General features: G+C 45.0%; 1 protein-coding gene across 2 annotated transcripts in view; it reads right to left on the bottom strand.

Moving 5' to 3' along the window:
• RHOJ (ras homolog family member J) overlaps positions 1-14917 on the bottom strand; it is a 73963-nt gene that overhangs the window by 8975 nt on the left and 50071 nt on the right. For both annotated transcript variants that reach the window (XM_075426833.1, XM_009935227.2), the window contains 3 exons: positions 8008-8066; positions 2416-2580; positions 1044-1139 (listed from right to left, as the gene is read on the bottom strand). In XM_075426833.1, the coding sequence (XP_075282948.1) occupies positions 1044-1139; positions 2416-2580; positions 8008-8066 (320 nt within the window). The remainder of the gene's footprint in view (positions 1-1043; positions 1140-2415; positions 2581-8007; positions 8067-14917) is intronic.

Genomic DNA, 14917 nt, shown 5'->3' with positions numbered 1-14917 from the left:
TGGGGAGCAGGAATTCCCTGCATCACCCCTTCAGAGAGAGGGGAGCTGCATCTGTGTTCGAATGCTGGCCTGGAAGCTTGGCCTCGTGTCTGTGCAGCTGGGGGGGTTTCCAGGAGATGCTGGGTCATTAGCTGAGCCCCTTTATATGCTTGTCTCTTTTCTCCTGACCTGTCACCCCTGTGTCCTGCTTTCATAGAATCATAGAATCCTTAAGGTTGGAAAAGGCCTCTAAGATCATCAAATCCAATCGTCAAGGTCCCTTCTGCAAGACCAGGGAGGTGCTACCTGAAGGAGGGCTTCCAGCTGGCTTCTGGGAACTCAGAAGCATCATCTTGACATGGGAATCTCTGGGAGGTGCTGATATGATGCAAACACACAGAAGGGACTGGGAAAGCAGCCTCAAGTTATTCAGTAACCTTGTTGCTGAATCATCATATTCTATAAATGGATGGTGTTGCTGGCCTTGGAGGGCCAGAGCCTGCAACAGCACCTGCTGCATGCAAGGTGGAAATGGCTGGGGTCCAGGTGCCCACATTTCAAGGCTAAGGGAAGGCTTTTATCCCCCTGCCTTGCTGGGAGAAAGGTGCAATATCACAGAAGCCTCGGGAGCTCCTTCTCTGCTGCTTGAAGTGCCGTGGATAAGTGAGCAGCAAGTTGTCTGTGCTTTTGTAAGGGATGGGGATGAGTTTGGCAGAAGGCAACTGCAGAGGGGGGTTTGCCACATGCACCTTCTGGCAGAAGCCTGAACAAGAAACACTTGACTTAGGTAAAGTAGGCAGTAAAACCTATGTTGCTGCCCATTTGCCATCTGCTGCTCTGTGTACCTTGCCGCTTTGCTTACGGCTCAACTGGGTATCATCACAACAAAACATCAGGCTCGGGAGTCACAACCTGTGCCTAGGTCCAGCCTGTTTGAACAGAGACTTCAATCTCTGGCTGGGACCAACCAATGTGCCCTGGAGGAGTTCACCTTGAATGAAACAAATCCACTGGAAGGCTGTGATCAATTGATTTCCTGGGACCTCAGAAAAAGCTATTATTACCTCCTTCGCTAGCTTCACTCCATGCTCGTAGGTGAGTGGTTTCTCCTTCATGTAAAGCAGACGAGCCAAAGTTTTAGGATCATCCCGGAGATCAATCTAATAGAAAATACACAAAACCTATGCTCAGAACCACCTTGCTGTAATTCTTGAGACAGGTATTCATAATTTTACAAACCCACAGTCATAACCTCACATAAGGGCATCTGCTCTACCGACCTCAGATGATACTTCAGAAATGTTACACATATATTTTCCTTTTTTTTTCTTTTTCCCTTTTTTCCCTTTCTATTGAACACGAATTAGATCTCACTGGTGGGTTACTGGGCCACAGCTCAGATAGCTGCGGTACAGTAAAGATGCAGTTCTCAATGGGTCTCACAATGCTTCTTGGAAAGTGTTGGTGGAAGCCTGAGCCTCACTGAAAGGGGAGGCTTCTGCGACCCTGCACTGCATCACCCAAAAAATACCGACAGGCCAGACAGTCACAGCTCAGTCTGACTTGAAACAAAATCCTTTATTTCCATGGAACATATCAAAATGAAACATTCTGGCATTTCAAACCCATCCATTTTCAGAGTATGTACTCCAAAGGGTAATACTTCTATTTTAAAATGAGTGGTTTAGATTATTCCACTGTGGAAAACAAAACCAGTGTTTGAAGAATTGAACTTTTCTGTGGCATGAAGATTTTGGTTTTGGCCAGAATTTGATCTGTTTCTCTAACATGGCTTAGGTTACTGTCCAGCATTCGGACATTTTTCAGTCTTGTATCCCTACTTCTCATAGTCTCTAGCCACTTGATGTCTTGGAAGTAAACCCATATTTAAATCATTTTTATTTGATTGATAGATTTATAGATTTTAAGGCCAAAATAAAATGGTTTGATCATTTAGCCTAACATCCACTCTAACACAAGCAGGACGGTGAGTCACTAACTGCAATGTTGATGTGAAGCATGAGGAAGGCTATTTCCTTCCCATGTCTCAAAGTAAGTAATTATTCCCATTCTTAAAATTTAGTTTGAAGTTTAGCTTCTGTTTCTAACAAGACTTTGATGTTTTTTTCCCCTCACTAAATGCCTGTCAGAAATATTTTCTCCCTTCAGATATTTATGCCTTGATATCACGTTAACATACATTTCAATAGAAAGATGGGTTAACTTTTCCCAGTCACAACTAGCATGATGGGACACTTGCATATTGGTTTCCTTTCCCAGTCCCTGAGTTTTTCTCTAATGGCTGCGTATCACATAAGAAGTTAAACAGGAAACCCTTCCACAGAGCTCAACCTCTAGCCACCGCTGGGGTGGAGTAGGAGCCCCCTCGCTCTGAAGACCCCCGCGATGGCTGGCAGTGCCCCGGAGGAGCGTTACCTGTGTTCCTATGAGGACGTAAGGCACGTTGGGCATGCAGACTTTCAGCTCGGGCACCCACTCCTCCTGGACATTGTGGTATGAGGCGGGGTTCACCACCGAGAAGCAGATCAAGAACACATCTGTGTTGGGGTAGGACAGGGGTCTCAGCTGGTTGTAGTCCTCCTGCCAGGGAGAAAACAGCAGGTATGTTATGGGGTGGGAGATAACTGCAGATGGGGGCATCACGTTAGCTCTTGGTGAACTGCTCAACACTGTCCCTCCATGCTCGTGCACTTTTGTAACCTCCGGTGAGCTGCTGGGGAGAGGGAAATCACCCCTCGTGGGCCAGGGGTGCTGTTTTGGCAGCATCTTTACCCAAAAGAGCGAACACATTTTGTTTGTGTGTGTATTATCCGTGGTGATGCTGGTGTAGAGGGTAATGCTAAACAGTGGCTGTCACTGGTGGTGTAATAAAAATTGATCTTGAGGCTGCATGTACCGGCCTCAACCCTTCAGCAATGTATACCATTCTGGGAAGTATTATTTGACTTGCTGCTAGCTAATATTTACTGGTGACACACATCTCTAGGGGCTTTTCTGTTAATATCATGGGTTTTCTATTCCCCAGTAGACGTTATAGACATGACCACATACAACAAATAGGGTCTCTGGGCTAACTGGTGCCATTGCAGTCATGTACGGTATGCAGCAATGTGTCAGTCAGCAGAAGACACTCATCTTGGAAGTACAAAGCAGATCAAATCCAGCCTGCAGTGTCTGGGTAAATTGCTGGGGGTCATTTAGTGTTTCCACAGGCCCCAGACTGGGGAAAGAGAGATGTTTTCTCTATGGGCTAGCTGTGAAGAGGGTGAATTTTCAAAAACAGCTTTAAGCTATGTTCTGTCATGAGCTAGCTTTGATAGCTGAGTTTCAAGGCAGAATTTCGGTCTGTTTCAGGCTTGAGGTGTCGAAAACGAGCAGAGGTTTTGCGAGCTGTGTGACAGGGATAGACTGGCTCTTTCTGACAGTAAGAGCATAGGTAGCTGTGTCTGGTGGGTGCTTTTCAATGAAAGCTGTTAGAAAATTTCAGTGCAATGAAACAGAGGTTTTTAGAGGGGATACACCTGTTCTGAAGACTTTTTTGGGGGATCCAGAATTAAAAAAGGGGAAAGGAGAACAAAGTTGGAGTGTGGGAAATTATAATAGATGTTGCTGTCAAGCCTGACTGAGACCTAGGGAATTAGTTTACAGTTTCTGCATTCTGGGCAAGCCTCAAATCTCTACAGTATGGTCACTTTTGGTTATAACTGTATGAAAACTCAAAGGGTGTAGTTTTGCTTTGCAGTCACTGAAATAGTTGATAGCTCAATGTAAAGGAAAAAAAAAGGTGCTGTTGCTCAGACTTGAGAACATTTATTTGAGGCAGGGAAAACCCACCTTAGGGGCAGGAGCAATGCAACTGCTGTCTGTCCTGCAGGAGAAACTGATGTAGGACTATATAACTGTGTGCCCAGATCAGATGGTGTCTTTATTCAGCCTTGCTTCTGCCTGGCATTTGTTTGGGTCAACAAATGAGAGGGCTTAATCATGAGTTGAGACTGGTAAATCTTCTTTCCAAAATCTTTTGTTCGCTGAACATGCAGTGATAAGAAGATCCTGATTACTTCTGAATCAACACTAGTTTCCGAAAAATACTGATGGATTATGTAAAAACAGTCTGCTCCAACCTTTTCTAAGCAATAAACCTTAATTATTTACTCTGAAAGGAAGCATGAGGCCAAATTTAGCTCTGTTTCATTAAAAACAAGTTTAAAGAAACATCCTAAACCACAAAAAAATTCTTTTGTCTGACTGATGGTTCATTGTTTCAAATCCACTTCAACTGAAAGAGTAAATTCCCAGTTACCACCTCCAGCCCCACAGCCACAGTATTTGGGGTAAAGCCTGACTATTTGTACAACTGACCTATGCCTTTGCAGTGATAAAAAGATTGCAGAAAGATTTATATTATGAGAGCAGGTGTTTGGACATATCAACTCCCAATAAAGAGTGGATTCTCCACAGTCAAGGAATGGCAGGAAAAAAAAATCAGAGGTGTTTGTGGGAACGTCAGCAATACAGGCCACAAAAAAGTAAAGCTGGTGGGAGATTTACATGAGGCTCTGGAGATGACACCCAGCTCCCAGCAGATGAGTTGATAAGAGACAAAGTGGATGCCAAGACGATGGGCTCAACAGAGCAATTGCATTACAGAGACAGATGAGTTTTAGGTGGATGCTGTGGGTTAGGAAGGTCTGGCCTGATCATGAGACATTATTTTAACCCAGAACATAAAGGTTGAGATTAAGCGTGTTTATGCCACAGTCAACGCAGGCTGACACTAGGTGCTTGGCAAAGGCCTTTACTGTTTTCGGTTTAATTGCTGCAAATCAGCCTCCTAAAACAGCCACGTGGTGGCAGCAAGCTCTCGAGGAATAGTGATGAAGGCTTTTTGGAAAGAAATTGGCTAAATATAACCAGTTTCAATATTCCAGACGTGCATATTTAGAGGGGCTGGAACTTACTGTACCATTAAAATTACAGACTAAAAGCTCTGCCTGGCGGTGACAGCTACAGGAGTGTGCATTTCATTTTAGTTTCCATGTTCCTTTGGAGCCCCTAGAAAATCCTCTTTTCAGGAGGACCGTTCCCAACTTGTAACACAGAGCATTATATAAGGCTTAAGGAGGGACAGCCACGCATCACGTAGCAGAGGTCTCCTCTCCCATCAGGGCTCACGGGATCTTGCACGGATGTGTCCAAGCACAAGTCTTGTGGATAAGCATTGGTTTGGGCTCCTGCACATGCCTGTGTCGGTGGGCTGCCAGCAGCTTCCAGACCACATCAGACAAGGATCCTGTCTCTGTTTGTTCTCCTTTCTCTTTGGAGAAGGCCATAAAACCTTGCAATGGACCTTTATGAGATATGGTGCATTAGGATAATTTCTCATTCAGAGATGGTTGAACTCAAGCAAATAAGTAGTGTAAAAAAGGGACTGGACATTTGCGTGTGTATGGGGCATATCCCAGCGTGCTGCAGCTAGTGACAGTGGTGTTTGGGAAGGGATGTGAGTCCTCAGGGGGTCAGGCTGTAGCTGATCATTAATTTGTTTCCCTAGCTTGTGCTCAAATTTTGCTGCCTGTTATTTAGGGAGTGCAAGGCCTCCCACTGCCTGGCCACTGGTTTGGCATGGCAATGCCAGCACCAGACCTGTCCTTGCTGAGTTACCTGCCTGTGACTTTCTGGGGCTGAGAAACCTCTCCTGGTGTTGCTCCCTCCCCGCTCTATCTCTGCCATCAGCCTTGCGATCTTTGGGCCCAGAAAGTACAGCAAAACTTGTTTTTCTGATGTTGCTGCCATGCTGATGTCACATACACTCCCTGCCATGGCAGCTTGTTAAAGCACTCCGCACCCGAGTCCAGTCTGGGGAAAAAAGATCACTTTTTTTGTCTTTCCCTCCTAGGACTGTTTGTGCCAGGGATACTGAAAACCAGATACCCCAGATCTGGGGTCTCTGCCAGCTCTCCCTTCAGGCTGACAGAGGGTCCTGCTGCAGGAGTACATTTTCCAATTGTTATTTCATTAGCATATGTTTTCTAGCATCGTAACGTCAAGTGCTATTTTTGGCTATGACTTCACACCGATGCCTTTGGCAAGCTACACAACACAAGGAGAAGGAGGGAGGAAACAACCCAGATGATCTGTCCCAAAATCTTGAGCATGTGGGAAGCATCATCCTTTCAGCCTCCGCAGAGATGCTATCTGATCATCAAGAAGTGATTCATGCTCAGAGTTTTGACTAGATGGCCACGTCCTCTGCACCAAAGTCTGGAAGGGAAATGAGTCTGATGAGTTAGAAATGGTGCTTGGAGGCAGGTGGTGCTCTGGCTAGTTTGAGGCAGGAGATGGCAAAATGACTGTGGAGGAACAGGTGGAGGGGTGAAGTTTGTCAAAGAGGAAGATTAGTGTTTTGTCTGGCTCAGGAGGGCAAATAAGAGGATGTGTTGCTGAAGAAATGAGTGGCAGGTGGAACTGTCAGCCCTACAAAACAAGCAGAAATGTTAAGGCACTGGGTAAAATCTAATTGAGAACAGACTATAACTGCAGTCTCGTTTGCAGAGGCTTGCAGTGCTGCTGGATCGTAACAGACATGCTCCAAGATCTGTGTTTGTTAGCACAGAATAGAAAACTGAACATGCATTGAACATGGGACAAGGACTTGGGTCATATTTTGGGACTGGCTTTTGGATCATCTGTTGGCATCACGTAAATAGAAAGGTTGGGTGGGCTGGAATTGACACCAAGCTGGCTAAGAAGTGACCGTTTCTTCCTATAGACATGTGATAGGAATAAAATGAACAAAAAGTGAAACCCAAAGCATAAAAACCCCAGTCCTGCTGAGCGGAGGTTTTTGTGGAGGTGACAGTCTGTCCTGATGTGTTTTTTGAGTTCTTTGCATACTGCTGCAAAGTATATTCTGTAATAAGTGGCCTTCTGCAGACAGGAGGGTCTCCTTCTGCATTGTTTATGCATTTCATAACAGTCAGTCACAGCCAAAAAAAAACACTGCCAAGAAGCCCTCCTGAAAGCAAAGCGCAGTAGCCAGAGCTGCTCTGTCCCAGAGAGTGAAGCAGGTTCCCAAATTTCCTTTCCTCTCCTGCTGCCTCCAAGTGCCAGCTCTGACCGGAGGAGCTGGTGGATGTGGGTTCCAACCTTCGCAGGCTGGGATGGACCTAGGACCTGCTCCCTCCCCTCTCAGCAGGTGATTTTCTGCAAGGTTTCTGTGCAGACTGTGGTCCTTTCTTTATTCTGCCAGTCGCTGTCATTTGGAGGTAAGAGAGGGAGGAATTTTCACCATGAAAGTATGTTGCTCCCTTGTGCTCTCTTCTGTCCTGGCAGGGTAAGGCAGTGAGAAATACTCTCTCCTCCTCTCCAGGGGGTGAAATCTGCCCACAGACCAGGGCTATTCTGCAATCTTTTAGTGCAACCACATTGTATCAGACCATGGATAGTGGGAACAGTTGAAGCATTATATATAAAAGTAAGCATGGGGTACAGACTCTTCCGTAATGGACACTCTTGTCTTGGGAGAAGGATGTCAGGACAGATGCCAGTCTGGCTGGGTTACCATTTAAAAAGTCTATAGCTGGTGGTCTATAGACTGGTGCTGTGTTATATTAATTTTCTCATCTTGGAAGCAGGAACTCTTCTCTGTACCTTCAATGCCACCGTGTGGTAAATGCAAGAAAACACTGACTTTGTGTCATATTTGCAGTAGGAGGTGGATATAAGGGAGGCTGAACAACCTAATCAGGCTTTAGTTTTTTGCTTAGACAAAATTCAGTCTTATGAACGAGTGTATGTATGTGTGTTTTATTGCTGAACCAGAATGAAATCTCTATGTAGAAAACAAACAGGAGAAGGTCAGCAGTTCAACCATTACAACTCACAACCGATTGTTAATATTTGTAAACCCCCCCCCCCAAAAGGCAGGAACAACAAACCCCAGTACATAATAGTAACAAACAAACCATGGGAAAGGAAACTTATAAATGTTTTGCAGTAATTTACCTGCCCTGCAGTGTCATAGAGTCCCAGCAAGTGTTGTTGTCCGCCCACAGTCACAGTTACTGGAAGAGAGAAACAAGAGATGTTGTCTATGCACGAGCCAGTGGACTCATTTTTATCTGTTTTAATCCTAAAATGCCAATACATCGCTGTGCTAGACACATTAGCACGTGTCTTACAATGTGCAACCAAGAACATCTCTTCAACCCAAATGAAAGGCGACCTGCAGCTACAACAGAAGCAAATGCTTTATGCCTAGCTCTTCCTCCTTCACAGACAGATGAGCCTCACACATTGCTGCTATCAGGGACCCAGATACTGGTGGACATTTGCTTCTGCCTCTGCAGCCACCAGCAGACCCCATGAAGCGCTAGGACCTGAAAGCACAGGACTCCTGCATCCCCACCATAAGCGTTGGTGTAGGTTTATCATGGATCACTGAGAGCAGTTTGTAAATTCTTTTCTTTGTTCTAGGCTGTGAAACAATGCAGCATTCAGCAGTGGTTGATGTTTGGTGGGTGTCAGTGGAGGTGCGCTTCCTCTTGGGCAACCTGTCCTGTTCCTGTGTCACGCAATCGCAGGTGGCAGTGCTTAACGGATGGGGCTGTGTGCTGGAAGCTTTGAAGGATGGGGAGGAAGAGGAGCGCTAATATTTGCAGGGATGTTGAGCAGAGTCTGTTGCAATGAACAAAAGCAAGACTTAGTTTATTGATCAGACTCAGCATGTTTACTCCTTTAGTAAAATTCACTTTGAACTTCATTTTAAGCCCACTGACATTGATGAACATATTTTCTCATCGCCTTTGCATGAACCCTGTTATTAGCTGATCTCTGTAATCAGTGTTATTTTGTATAAAGGATAAGATCTGTGTTAATGACATTTAGTTAACCAGTTAATCTGCTTAAATCATTACTACTCATCTGGACTGAAAACAGGGGAATCCAGTTCTACCCATTAGTCAACAGGGAGACTTTAAACTTTCACCAGGAAAGTTGCTCAAAATAATGGTGATCTCACAGCCCACGGACTGCTACTTTTTTTGATCACAAGGGCAAACTACTGGTATGAACACAGAGCTATGGCTGGAGGGGAGGCTAAGACTGGTGCCCATCAGCCGATAACAGCTTGCAATTAATACAGGCTGGGAAAGATTAATAGTTACTTTTGGCAAAGAGGAGGCCTGAAAACGTCATATAAGTACTTGCTGATATTTTTTTAAAGTGATAAGAATTTTGTAGGAGAAAAGCATTTGCCAGCTCATAGAAGCTAATAGCTCCCACACCGGGGAACAGTGTCCTGTCTGAAATCTCTTAAACTTGAAGTCTCTGTCAGTCTGGCTGGACAGACTGATTATTCAGCAGCTTTACTTGCTTGCGAAGCGACACGGTAATGTTGCTAGCATATAAACAGAACAAACCTGACATCCTGAAAGTGCAAAGGCTCAGCAAGGACCAGACTTGCTGATGAGAGCAGGATGGGCTTCACTCACAGGCTGCTGGGGCTGCCTTGTGATGTGCAGGGGGGGACAGAAGAAATGGGCAAGGGGCTGAGAGCCCTCCTCTGGCTCCTCGGTGGGGAGGCAGCTCATACACAGTGCAGCTCCCAGGGGAACTCAGAATGGGACTAGTTGCTGAGCAGGGATGTCCACGGGTGGAAGAGCCCAGGGAAGAGGTACCAGGGCAGGGAGGTGGGTACCAGCACAGACAGGAGACAGTCCAGATGCCCCATCCCCTTCCTTCAACCTGACTTGAATAAACTAATTTGAACAAAACTTCCCCACAGCCCTGTTTTTCAGCTTTTTGTGGTGTAGGGAGTCTCAAAACGTCCCAGTAGAGGTATAAGCTGTGCAAATCTACTGACAACATGCTTGCTTTTCTTAGCTCCCTTCTCCGAAGCAGTGGGGGCCTCACATAGTCCTGTACATCTCACTGGGAACAGGTGGGAGGTGTGAGGGTTTTTCCAGTTGCAACCTTGGCCAGCCTTCAACCTGTCCCTGTGCCAAGAAATGCAGGTGCCAGACCTGTTCTGCTGATCTTACTCCGCTCAAGGACTGGCTGCGGGAAGATGTACCTTTCAGGTGCAGGTGATTTTCCAGCTGCAGCGTGTTAGCCATGCAGTGCTCAGCTGGCCGAGGCGATGTTTGGGACTGCACGTGAGCATCAGTCACACTGACAGTCCTTGGTGGAATTTGTGCAGAGTCTGCGGAGCACCTCCAAAGTGGGATGCTCACATGACAGCTGCATGGCCGTGGGGTGCATGGAGGTGCAGGTGATTTAATGTGTCTGACGAATATGAAGAGGCATTTGCCATATGTCAGTACTGACATAGTTGTTCAGCTCTGTTTCTCATGCTGGCTAACTGAGCACAGACAGACTGAGCTGGGTTCCACTTACAAAAGATCAGCTCAAGTCTTCAGTGTTTTAAAAGCATCGACGTTCCACTGAAATTTACTCCATCCAGGCTTGGCCTGCTGTGAAGCTTTGCTGGCTCATCTCTTGGTGGCATCTGACTGGCAGAGCTACACTGGCGAAAAGCCCTGGTACAGATACAAATCGCTGCCTTGTTCCAGTAGTTAATATGATCTGGAGATAAGCTGTTTGGATAGAGGTCCAGTCCACCTCCGGCACAATACCCTTTGCCAGAACGATACGCTGCAACAGCTCCTTAACTGTCATCTGTGCTCTGTCGTCTGTGAAGTCATGGTGGATATTTTGCAACAGGCCTGCAGAGCCACACACTGAATAGTTATTGGTAGTTTGTACAGCTCAGTTTGGCTCTTGGTGACCTTTGGGAAATGCTGAGGGGGAATAAAAAGTTTGGTGGTGTCCTACCATTACACTTCACAGATACATGGGCTAAGAAATGCAAGGGCTTTTGGAAAAACACACCCTGAGACTACCCAGCTTGCGCATACCATTTCAACTCTCCTTACAGCATCCTGCCTCTCATGGGTCCTGCTGTGAATTTCTGCATGACACCGGTCTTTTTTACTTTTTTCCTTTTCCTTCTTTTCCTTTTCTTTTCCTTTCCTCCATCAAGCTTTGCATTTTCTTTCTTCTTGTTGATTGTTCTAAACTATCTCATCAGCAGAAGATACCCTTCCTGTCCACATCACCTCTCTTAAGTTTACATCTACCACCCCAGCAAAACCGTTTTGTAGGCTAAACTTCCACCACGGGCAGATTGCTGTCTTTGGATTCCCAGCTCTGAATGCAGTGGGGACCAAATGGCTCACACTGACAATTCAAATAATCACTGGCTTCTGAAACAGCGATGTCTAAATTAATGTATTGGTGCTCAAACTTCCACCACACTTCCATGCAGGCAAACCAGATGTCAAAATACATGGCTTTTGCCTGTGAAAACATCATGGTATTTTTATACTAAGAGTTTATCAGTCTGCCTTTGTCAAGCAAAATGCTGTTCAGCATGTCCACTTGGTAGGTCGTATTTGTGAGCTGAGACTGCTTTTCTAGATTTGTAGGCCTTACTTTTGGCTTAATCTCAGTTCATTTTTACTTACCTTCTTACTATCTTTTCCTGTTCTCTCAGTGGCCAAGCCTATGGGAAGCCAACATGAAATTCCTTCCCAGTCACTGAGGGTAATGCAGGGTCCTTTATGGGCTTGTGAACTTGGCTTTATGAGCAGTCTTGCAGTAAGAAGACAAATACAAACTCTCCTTGCCATTTACTGGGTGTATTGATATATTGATTAAGCACTGAAACAACATGGCTTTCAACACCAAGGGCAGTGGAGACTGCAACAAAATGTGGCTGAATACTTGCATGTCCTGGTTCTCATTTGGTTCCAGTCTGAGTTGCGTCAGACTATGTGACAGGGCAGATGTTTTCCTTCTTTCACTGGGTGGTTTTAACCAAGTGCAGGATGTGTAAAACACTGCTTTTAAAATGTTAATTAGATCATAAATTAGCTGGGTATTTCTTTCTAGAGTTGGAGTAACCATCTTGGGTCACCTCCAGGGTTTTGTCGCAGGTGTGTGTGCCTGGGCCTTTTGCTAGTGGGCTTGAACACAGAGCTCTGAAACATGCTGTCCCATTTGAAGGCCACAGCAGAAAGGCAAGGTGCTAGATGGAGTTAATGTGTGAGCTGGATCTGGAGTGTGGACCACGAACTGGTCTGAGCTGGCAGCTCTGTTTTTAAATAAGTGATTAGTTTGTGTTCTTGGGGACAATGTGACAATTGTTGTTGATATTCTTGTTGCCCAGATTGGCCCAGATCCACCTGTCAATGATCAGTCTTTGCCAAACTCTTCCCGTATTGTAATTCATTTGCTTGCAGCAAAGCCCTTGTGACTTTGTGGGACTGAACTGTACCCATGGAAGAGCCCTTCAGCCACACAACAGCAACATTCATGGTATGCACTGACGGAAACGGGACGTAAATTGTCTGCTGCCCTCTGAGAATCCCTTATCCTTGATTAATAGCACAAAGCAATGCGTAAGTCTCTGGTATGACACCAAACTAGGATGCAGTAGCTCAAACACGCTTAGCTGTGGTACAGGAGAGTGGATGTGCACATTACGGGGAATTTTTCCATGCCTGTGAAGAAGTGCTTGCAGAACCAAATGACTGTGAAACCGCTAGCCAGAATATACACAATAGCTTAGGCAATGTCTAATGGGATAGCACATGGCAGAAGTCATCTATTTATTCTAGTGCCTTCCTGCCAACAAATTGATGTCCAGCTGCTTTAGAGAGAGATGCCAGGGCATAACAGCAAGCAGAGATGGCAGCACCTGCCTGGATGGAAAGGGTTCCTCAGTTTTTTTGGCAAATTAGTCTGCGTCAAGCCTCAAACTTTCACAAGGGCTATCTTGTGCCCCCGCCACCAGGATCTGACTATTAAGTTTGTGCATATTCGCTATGATTATATGTGCCAGATATACGTTACTTAACACAGACTAATAGCCACCCGTATAAGAACGACTGCAATTCAGGTTGACCTACTGGCGGTGGAAATGCTCAAGTCTCTTTTCCAACTGAAAAAGAGGGTAATATCAGGAAGATGGACAGAAGAGCAGTTTTTGGTCAGCTGCAGCAGAGTTTAGGTGAAAGTTTTGAGTCCTTGCTGCTGTAAAGAAGTTAGATGCTTTCCAGTTTTCTCATTTCTAGATAGAAACCTCTTTGCATGTCTGCCTTAGAGATTTTCTTTCACTTCCAAAGGTGCTTGTTCATACTGGATTCACTTAAGAGGGAGAAATACTGTTTTAAACTCTTGGCTTCAACTTGTGCCCAGTTTCACAATGCTACTTCAAACCAAACTTCTTTGCTCCTGTAGGTATTTGTCGGGTGAAGCTCTACCTGAAACTATAACTGTTTCTGATCAGTCTTGAATACAGATCAGATAGCGAAGATTGGTATTTACTAGTAATGAGAAATAAACTAAGCAATACTTTTGTCTTTAAAACATATCTGCAGGCAGACACACACATACAGGTATTTCACATACAAAATACACATATGTATGTATTTTTCCAGTTTCCTGTTGAACAAAACTTTCAGTTGTAGAGTGAAATATTTTGCCTTGACTTGGGGCAGCCTACTCATACCCAAGGCATTTGGGAAGGGAAAGGATTCAAACTCACAAAGGGACATAGACCTTGCTGACCAAATAATAGGTGAACTGCTCCATACTCAGTCAGAGGGACTGGAACCACAGTGTCACTTTGGAGGACTAGAGCAGCTCCCAGGGAGGTGAGAACCAAATCTCCTTCTCCTCAGGTCTCTCTATATATGAAGAGACTGATACCCCTTCTCCCATGTGAATGTGCCCTAAATCTGCTGCAACACCAGCCTATAAATTCAGAACATTTTCAGCAATGCCGGAACCCCTTGTTCACAGTTTCCTCTATGTTCTTAACCAGAATGATTGTCAAGCTGTTCATATAAAGAGTAGAGTCGACCTGCAAATAAAAGGTTATTCTGTGGGGTTGTTCTGGTGTGTTTTCCTCAGCATAGGTTTGAGGTTTACGCAGAACTCCTCCAAAGGGGCATCAGTCAATGATTTTCCCAGGGGGTTTTATTCCCTCTCTGATAGAGTAATCATCTTTGCAATGTATGACCCAAGTCCAGGCTGCATCCTCAAGAGTAAATGCATTGCCTGTGGACTGCAGCAAATACCAGGGTGTCTCAGGAACCTCATGTTTCTTCCTCTGGCACCTTTCAGAGTGATTTCTGTGAAGCGAAGTTATCAATACACTGAATGTGGTGTGTTCTCCAGCAGCTGATATCTCTGGGGATACTAATGATAAGTTTGCTTGCTGGGTAACATTTTCCTTCCTTCCTGAATGTAGTTTTGTGAAAGCTTTCTTAATGAAATGGGAATCCCCCTCCTTTTCATAGATGTTTGCTCCTCTCTAGGGCTTACCCCAGGCAGGACAGGAATCTTTCTGTAGGAGTTTGAAGAAGAGTGATTTAAAAAATCTTGTTTATAGATTTTGTTCTTTTTGCACCACATAACTCCTAAGTAATGGTCTCTATGACAGAAATCTGAGGATCCCTGTTATGTTTCAACTAGGGACTGAAACTCAAACAGGTCTCAAAGATATTTAGGTCTCTAATTCCCTTTGGTTCCCATAACAGTCAGGCATCTAAGTAACTGAACAGAAACTACCTATGCCAGGCTTTAGCAAATTGCAGCTTTGAATATTCAACAGGAAAGCAAAATAAATGTGGGCGGTGCATTTTTGTAGCACCTTCTAAGTGTTCCAGGTCCATTTAAGAATCCTATTTTGGGTCATGTTTTTGTTCAGAAATATCTTTCTTTGGCTGATCCCAGTGAAGAAACAGGGATAGAGCTGCCAGGGATTAATCTCTCACATGCTGTTTTGATTTTGGTTGAGTCAGTGTCTGGGGAACTTCATTTTAGCTGCTGTGGACCTATCTTCAGG

This window comes from Opisthocomus hoazin, chromosome 7 (assembly GCF_030867145.1).
Source record: "Opisthocomus hoazin isolate bOpiHoa1 chromosome 7, bOpiHoa1.hap1, whole genome shotgun sequence".
Lineage (NCBI taxonomy): Eukaryota > Metazoa > Chordata > Aves > Opisthocomiformes > Opisthocomidae > Opisthocomus > Opisthocomus hoazin.
This window is presented reverse-complemented; position numbering and strand designations above follow the sequence as displayed.